Source organism: Arachis ipaensis, chromosome B06 (genome assembly GCF_000816755.2).
Source record: "Arachis ipaensis cultivar K30076 chromosome B06, Araip1.1, whole genome shotgun sequence".
Classification (NCBI taxonomy): Eukaryota; Viridiplantae; Streptophyta; class Magnoliopsida; order Fabales; family Fabaceae; genus Arachis; species Arachis ipaensis.
The window spans coordinates 110,766,427-110,775,312 of NC_029790.2; the positions used below are offsets into that span (position 1 = coordinate 110,766,427).

Sequence of the window (8,886 nt, forward strand, 5' to 3'; positions counted from 1 at the left end):
AGAATGTGTAAAGTATATGACAGAAGAGAAAGCCTTAATAGAGAAAAATGATAATAACTAATAAAAAAATATCTTAATTGTGTATCTTTTTCTCTTCTCAAAGTGCGGGCTTAGGTGGTAGGCTTTTAAAACTCTGCAGCTTGAGTTATGCTGACCAGCCTGCATAAGACGGTGTTGGCCAAGCTGCTCTCTTCATATTAGCTTTTGGCTCAATCTTGTGCATTTTCTGTCAAGACCAAGGTTGTGAGAACCGGATCGGTCAATGAACCGGTGAGGCGACTGGTTCACTGATTTAGTGGTTCGATCGGGGTTTAATCAGAGTTCAACCGGTTTAATTAAATATTAAATAAAATTATTAAAAATTTAATATATAATTTTATATATTTAAATTCATGAATTTTTAAGTAAAAAAATTTTAATAGAATTTAAGATATAAAAAAAATTGAAGATGAAAAGTTCATTGATAATATTCAGATTGAGTTAAATTTATTGATAACTTTAAAACAACTAACTGAGGCAGAATTTCCACTCAAGCTGCAAAAAATTAAAGATCTTGCAGGCAACATTGTCAAGCCAAGGCTAATTATTCAACATCAATTCTCTTATACAATTCAATTATCCCTTTTTGGGCTGCCAATATACAATTCAATTGAATAACACATTGATGAAATTTCTTATTGTGCAACAAGCCTCTTATAACTAACCAAACCCTAACTAGATTCAACAAATTCAATGCTTTTCAAAAACAAAAACTCAGAATACAGAGTTACAGACAACTCAACCTCCAAATCCAGAAACAGAAAAACTAAGTGAAACAATTCAAATTAAATTCAGACTCACAAGGAACAACCCAACTCAGAACACAATCCCAATTCAGAATCTAGTACAAAAAATCAACTCAGAAGCCAGAATCTTAGAAATACGACTTGAAAAACTGAACCTGAAGCATATTTAACTGGATTCATATGTTTTTTTTTTAAAACTCAGATGCCCTGTTATTTATTTTTTTTTTCAAACAGAACAGGCGGGCTCGGTCGGTGGTGGTCGCGGCTGCTGTGGTTGGTTGTGGGTGGCAATGGTGGCCTTGGTGGGTGAAAGGAGGCTGGCGCCGAATGCTCAGATTAGGTTAGGGGAAAGGGGAAGAAAGGGGAAGAAAGGGTAGCTCAGATTAGGGTTAGTCATTAGTGGCATAGTGGGTTACAGAGTTAGGTTCGCGTACGCCTTTGTCTTTTTTTTTTTTTTAAGCCAAAACGACGTCGTTTGGCATTGAAGTTGCAAACCACTAAACCGCCAAAAAACCGGACGGTTCTTCTGGTTCGCCGGTTAACTGCCGGTTCGACCGATTTTTCTATCGATTTTTTGCCAGGCGGTTTTCTATGTTACCCGGATCGGCTAGGTAACCGGTTCCCAATTTTTCTGGTTGAACCGGCCGGTCCGATCTGGTTTTCAGAACCATGGTCAAGACACTCGGGAAAAACTCATCACAAACACTGGCTTTGAAACAAATTAATTTTGTTTTTCAAGGTAATAATGCTCAATTATTGTTGATTTCAATACAACTATATAAATGGGAGAAAATACTCAATTTAGATTTTAAAGTTACACTCGAATCTCAATTTAGTTTTTGAAATTTTAATTGTCTCAATTTAGTCTTTAAACTTTTCAAATTTTAATCATATTAGTCCCTGCGGTGATTTCTATCACATAATCAATTGAAAAGTTTAGGGACTAAATTGAGACAATTCAAACTTTAAGAACTAAATTAAGGTTCGAGTGTAACTTCAGAAATTAAACTGAGTATTTTCTCAAGTAGGCTAGGATGCAAAACAAGCAAAATCAGATGATGATGGGGGAGAATTAGTGCAAATACAACTCTAAAGTGCACACAAATGTAGGAAATAGTAAAGTTTTATTTTAAACTTTATGTTTTGGTTAAGTTTTAGTTTTATTCATAGGGAGCTGCTATAGTGCTGAAGGACAGATTCCTCAGCAGGTGTCGATGTTGTATGGCTCAACGTGGTGGGAACATGCGTCCACCTAAAATATTCAATACTTTTGCACGTGTTGCAATTAGAGGTAGCCAGTGCAGATGTGGGTCCCACGATTCAGAATGGCTTGTTAAAATCGAGGTGGTTAACAGGTAAATTAAGAAATATTAATAACTTAATTAACTGGAAAATAAATATAATGTAATATAGTATTTTTTTTTGTTTTCATATCCAGGCTTTAGTTTGGTGAAAAAATTGGCTGGGCCTGGGGGCGTTCAGATACAAAGGATTGAGAGGCTTCATGTTTTTTAAAAAAAAAAAAAAAAAAGAACCTAACCCATCAACACCCCTCTACCCCCCGTCATTTGTGAACTCACCAACCTTCTTCTGATGCAAAGCAAATTGGTACCACACTAAAACCCTAGCCTTAGCTTCCCTCGCACTCATAATGTTCGTCGGCCGTCCTTCAATGTAGCTTCCTGTCGTGCTCCAATTCTTCAACCCCTGTTCGGTCACCGATTGCAGCTGTTTGATCGAGCTCAGCGTCCATCGTCTCTGTCTTTGCAGCCGCATTTCAGGAACTGCAGATTGTTTGCCATTGTCAGGTTTGTGTCTGCGTTTAGCGGTCGCCTTCGTTCCCGTTCGTTGCCGTCCACGATCGATCGGCCTTCACCGTTTGCGTTCACTCACCGTTCACCGTTCGAGTTCTTGTTCGCGTTCGTCTGGAAGCCATGTCGGTCTTCTTCAAACTCTGGGACCAAACCGCGAGCTACACCGGGCAGTTGAACTGCTCGCTTTTGTCGCCTCCGTCAGTTCCCCGAACCAGCCAACAGATAATACACCCAGACAACATGAATACTCTGCTTCAACCTCTGCAACTTCCAATTTGTATTACAATAGGTAACTTTTTGATTTGTTAGTGGTTTGGATTTTCTTCATAGACTGAATTAAAGTATAAAACAACTATGTTCTCCTCTCTGTGATATTGATATTAAGCTTTGAATTCTGTTGTTATGTTTTAATGTCACTGCACTCAACGTGTTTGATGTAATGCTTTAACTGTATGTCTGGTTGGTTTTATAATTTCTAGCTTTTAGAAACTCAGTAAGTTGAGTGCATGTGAAGTTAAAATAATTGGATCTTAGTAATCAGGAAATTTTAGCCGCACAAATAGCATCTTTGCAGAAAACATATTAGCATGATGATTCCACTTGGACTACTTTGTTCTGGTAAAGTTCAACTGTTAATGTGAACTTGTTAATTTGCTAATTGTTCTTGTGCTGTTGGTCTTGTGTTATTTTTAAATGTTTTTTTTTGTTTTTGTTGTGATTCTTGGCATATGGACTTGCTAAGTTGATAATTTGCTAAATTGTTGGGCTGCAGTTGTTTTTATTTGCTAAATTGTTAGGTTGCTGCGATTTAATTTGTTGGATTTTCTATTTGGGTCTTGTGCCTGATTATTTGGTAAATTATTGTTCCGGATTTATTGTTGTCTTTGAGGTTGTTGCTGGATGTTGGTGATTAGTGATTTATTATATGCGTCATGTTTTCTTCCTCTGAAAGAAAAAAAATCAGTTTTCATTGTTTTGTTGTGTGTTTGTTTTGTTTCAGAAATCTATTTTTGTGATCATTGCTCGAACTCTCAATGAGGTGCTGCTGGTTTTGTTGTGTTTATTTTCTGTCAGAAATGCATTTTTTGTGTGATGAATGCTCAAACTCTGAATATTTTTCTGCTGTTTTTGTTTAGTTAAAAGAAATAAATTCTTTGTGATCGATGCTCAAATTCCGAACCTTGGTTTGCTGCTTTTGTTGTTTCAGAAATCAATTTTTGTGTTTGTTTTGCATTGTATGGTAAATTCTCTGAGGTATATAAGAACTAAGAATGAAGACTATTTCAATGGTATTACTCTGGTGATTGTGGTCTGCCACAAGCATGAACATGGAATTGAAGAGAGAATCGTCTCTCTATTTCTTCAGTGGCCTATTTTTGGGCATTGCATATCATTGTAATTTGTTTATTCATGGAACTAGTGGTTTATGATCCCCTGCTGAAGGAAGAAAATGCAGCAGAAGAGTGTTTAGAACTAGTTGCATTATTCATTGAGTTTTTATTGAATCAGGTGTATAGGGGAAATATTTTTATTATACTATTAATTTAGGTAGAACGTGGAATGCAACGAGAGCAAATGCCAAACAACAGTATATGGTTAGGACCCTTTGATGTTTGTTGGTGTTGTAAGTCCTGATTCAGTCGATGTCTTGTTGAGGTACAGATGGAGGTGAGTCTAAGCGAGGGGGATGCTGATTGTCGAGGGAGTGAAAGTGATACGTATGAGGAGTTCAACCGTGCTGACGAAGGAGGTGCCGTGGCCGACGACAAATCTTGTGAGTTGGAAGACCTTGCCGGATTGAGTGTGGATGACATTTTGAAGAAGGTTTGGGTCAGCATTGAGAATGCATATGAGTTCTATCGGAGGTTTGGAAAAATGCATGGATTCGGTGTGCGAAAGGGTGACTCAGGAAAATATTGTGAGGGGAATTTGGTTAGATATAGGTTTTTTTGTAACAAGGAAGGCTTGAGGGAACATAAACACTATGACAGGGTTAACAGAACGAGGGAACACAAACCGGAGACAAGAACTAATTGCAAGGCAATGTTATCGGTTTTTTAGACAAAAAGGATAAGTGCTGGAAGGTGAGGAAGCTAGTTACCGAACACAACCACGAGTTGACACCNACGGAAACAGTAAAGAGCTAGATAGATGGGATGCAAGCACATGGTATTGCAACGTCTAAGATTGTCGGGTACATGGCTGGTATGGCCGATGGCTATTCGTTGTTGGGGTTCCTGAAGAAGGATGTCTACAACTATGCTGACAAACAACGGCGTATTAAAATAGCTTATGGTAACGCAAATTTTGCAATAGTGTATCTTGAGGGAAAAGCCGAATCAGACCCCATGGCAATCGCAAAATATAATGTAACTTGTGACAACAGGATAGCGAATCTGATTTGGGCGGACAGATCTAGCAGAGTCGATTACCAATACTTTGGTGATGTATTGGCGTTTGATTCAACATACAAGAAAAACAAATACAAGAGACCGGTCGTGATTTTTTCTGGATCAAACAATCACAAGTAGACCACAATCTTCGGGTTCAGGTTGTTGCTTGATGAAAGTGTGGCTTCCTATCGGTGGATGTTGAAGAATTTGATGGAGATCATGTGTGGTAAGAAGCCGGCTGTAGTGGTCATGCCAGATGAGTATGGGCTACGCGAAAATAGTGACAGAGGACTTTGAATCCGAATGGGAGCAGATCGCCGATGAGTATGGGTTACGCGAGAAGCAATGTTCATGCCAGATGCATGATAAAAAGGAGATGTGGGCAAGTGCTTATCTGCGTGACAAGTTCTGCGCGGGATATCGGACAACATCCCGATGTGAAGGCATTAACGCATACGTGAACAAGTTTTCGAAGTCCACCCACACAATTTACGAGTTGGTTCAGAGCTTAAAGATGGTTGCCTGTGAGTTTCGAAATAAGGAGATGCTGCTCCATTTTTAATCCATCAACTCGGTTCCGGTTATAACAACATGCCTGAGAAGTATTGAAAGGCATGCCGCTACAGTATACACCAGAGAAGTGTTTGGGGATGTCAAGAAGGAGATTGAAGGGGTGGGTGCCTTGAACCTGATTAACAAAAGGAGGATCATGAATACAATGGTATACAGCTTGGAGGAATATGAGGAACCTGATGTGCACATAATGGCGTCCTTCGGTTGGTCGACTAGGAATGTAAGTTGTCAATGTAATTTCTGGAAGAAGCATGGATATCCATGCAAGCACATGTTCTTTGTGATGAAGGCAGAGCATCTGAAGGAGATACTCGATAAGCTCGTTCTGATGAGGTGGAGAACTGATGCAAAGTCCCCTGAGCAGTACACGGAAAATTGGGGAGACGTTAGCGAGCACGGTGTTATCCTCCGGCATGGGGCACTCCATTTCGCATCGCAGTGGATGTTTTTCCTAGGGGCACAAAGGTTGGCATTGTTCCAAAAGGCAATGCGTGGAATTCAATCCTTATGTAAAGACCTCGAGTTGGATTACAAGGCTTTTCATGGTGGGGTTAGGCCGAGCGCCGAACATGCCGGTGAAGGAAATCCCGTGGTTAGGGACCCAGTTGTTGCTCGGTCAAAGGGGGCCCCAAAACTTGGAAAGAAAAAATCCCTTGGTAAAAGGCGATGTTGCACATGCTGCAAGCGTACGGGACACACAAAGAGAAAGTGCCCAACCAAGGGTGAACATGATGCACAACACGAGTTAGGTGACGATGCATTCGAGGGGGGACGATTTAGACATGCCTGACCGGGTTAGTTATTTCATTCGTATGTTTCATCAAACTACTTCTTATCCATATGCAGCATCCAACTTTTAACCCAGACTCTGGTTACAGGACGATGAATGCGTGGGTGATAACCTTTTTCTCAATCCCAGGGGCATAGCGAATAACGTCTAATTAGACATGGTGAGCCAGTTTCGGTTGTGCAGGTTTGAATGAAGTACTAAGAAGCAGTTATTAGTATATAAGAACTTAATGTCATGTTGCATGAAGAGTGTATCGTTTGCTAGTTGAATTAATGTTGACGTAATAAGTTTATAAGTGGTGCGTAGAAATCGTGACGGTTCAACCCCGGCAACGGCGCTAAAAACTCAATACGCACGTTCATAATATTAGCTCTTTGTCACAACTTTGCACAACTAACCAGCAAGTGCACTGGGTCGTCCAAGTAATAAACCTTACGTGAGTAAGGGTCGATCCCACAGAGATTGTCGGCTTGAAGTAAGCTATGGTCACCTTGTAAATCTCAGTCAGGCAAATTCAAATGGTTATGGAGATTTAATAATTAAAATATAAATAAAATGTAAAATAAAGATAGAGGTACTTATGTAATTCATTGGTGAGAATTTCAGATAAGCGTGTAGAGATGCTTTCGTTCCTCCTGAACCTCTGCTTTCATGTTGTCTTCATCCAATCATTCATACTCCTTTCTATGGCAAGATGTATGTTAGGCATCACCGTTGTCAATGGCTACATCCTGTCCTCTCAGTGAAAATGGTCCAATGCGCTGTCACTGCATGGCTAATCATCTGTCGGTTCTCGATCATACTGGAATAGGATTTACTATCCTTTTGCGTCTGTCACTACGCCCAGCACTCGCGAGTTTGAAGCTCGTCACAGCCATCTCTTCCCGGATCCTACTCGGAATACCACAGATAAGGTTTAGACTTTCCGGATCTTAAGAATGGCCATCCATGGGTTCTAACTTATACCACGAAGATTCTGATTAAGAGATCCAAGAGATACTCATTCAATCGAAGGTAGAACGGAAGTGGTTGTCAGGCACACATTCATGGGGAATGATGATGAGTGTCACGATCATCACATTCATGTTGAAGTGCGAATGAATATCTTAGAAGCGGAATAAGTTGAGTTGAATAGAAAAACAGTAGTACTTTGTATTAATTCATGAGGAACAACAGAGCTCCACACCTTAATCTATGGTGTGTAGAAACTCTATCGTTGAAAATACATAAGTGATAATAGGGTAGACATGGGCGAATGGCCAGCCTCCCATGGAGGTCTAAGATAGCATAAAACTAATCAAAGATTGATCCCCAGATGTAAATACAATAGTAAAAAGTCCTATTTAAACTAAAACTAGTTACTAGGGTTACAGAAATAAGTAAATGATGTAGAAATCCACTTCCAGGGCCCACTTGGTGTGTGCTTGGGCTGAGCTTGAAGCTTTCACGTGGAGAGGTCTTCCTTGGAGTTAAACGCCAGTTTGTAACGTGTTTCTGGCGTTTGACTCCAGAATTGGGCAGAGAGCTGGCGTTCAACGCCAGTTTGCGTCATCTAAACTCGGGAAAAGTATAGACTATTATATATTTCTAGAAAGCCCTGGATGTCTACTTTCTAACGCAATTGAGAGCGCACCATTTGAAGTTCTGTAGCTCCGGAAAATCCACTTTGAGTGCAGGGAGGTCAGAATCCAACAGCATCAGCAGTCCTATGTCAGTCTCTGAATCAGATTTTTGCTCAGGTCCCTCAATTTCAGCCGGAAAATACCTGAAATCACAGAAAAATACACAAACTCATAATAAAGTCCAAAAATATGATTTTTAATTAAAAACTAATAAAAATATAATAAAAACTAACTAAATCATACTAAAAACTATATAAAAACAATGCCAAAAACCGTATAAATTATCCGCTCATCACAACACCAAACTTAAATTGTTGCTTGTCCCCAAGCAACTGAAAATCAAATAGGATAAAAAGAAGATAATATACTATAAATTCCAAAATATCAATGAAACTTAGCTCCAATCAGATGAGCGGGACTTGTAGCCTTTTGCCTCTTGAATAGTTTTGGCATCTCACTTTATCCATTGAAGTTCAGAATGATTGGCATCTATAGGAATTCAGAGTTCAGATAGTGTTATTGATTCTCCTAGTTTAGTATGTTGATTCTTGAACACAGCTACTTTATGAGTCTTGGCCGTGGCCCTAAGCACTTTGTTTTCCAGTATTACCACCGGATACATAAATGCCACAGACACATAACTGGGTGAACCTTTTTAGATTGTGACTCAGCTTTGCCAAAGTCCCTAATTAGAGGTGTCCAGGATTCTTAAGCACACTCTTTTTTTTTTTGCTTTGGACCTCAACTTTAACCGCTCAGTCTCAAGTTTTCACTTGACACATTCACGCCACAAGCACATGGTTAGGGACAGCTTGGTTTAGCCGCTTAGGCCAGGATTTTATTCCTTTAGGCCCTCCTATCCACTGATGCTCAAAGCCGTGAATCCTTTTTACTACCCTTGCCTTTTGG

The 8,886-nt window shown here is 39.7% G+C and overlaps 1 protein-coding gene across 1 annotated transcript; it reads left to right on the plus strand.

Moving 5' to 3' along the window:
- LOC107647373 (protein FAR-RED ELONGATED HYPOCOTYL 3-like) lies at positions 5,255-6,355 on the plus strand. Its single transcript, XM_016351449.1, has 2 exons — positions 5,255-5,516; positions 5,619-6,355. The coding sequence occupies exons 1-2, from the start codon at positions 5,255-5,257 to the stop codon at positions 6,353-6,355; spliced, it is 999 nt and encodes a 332-aa protein (XP_016206935.1).

Excerpts from the sequence above, each read along its gene's own strand:
- LOC107647373 (XM_016351449.1), top strand. The coding sequence starts at position 5,255 with ATGGGCTACGCGAAAATAGTGACAGAGGACTTTGAATCCGAATGGGAG. Across the intron at positions 5,517-5,618 it reads GAGCTTAAAGATGGTTGCCT|TATACACCAGAGAAGTGTTT; the intron begins GTGAGTTTCGAA and ends ATGCCGCTACAG.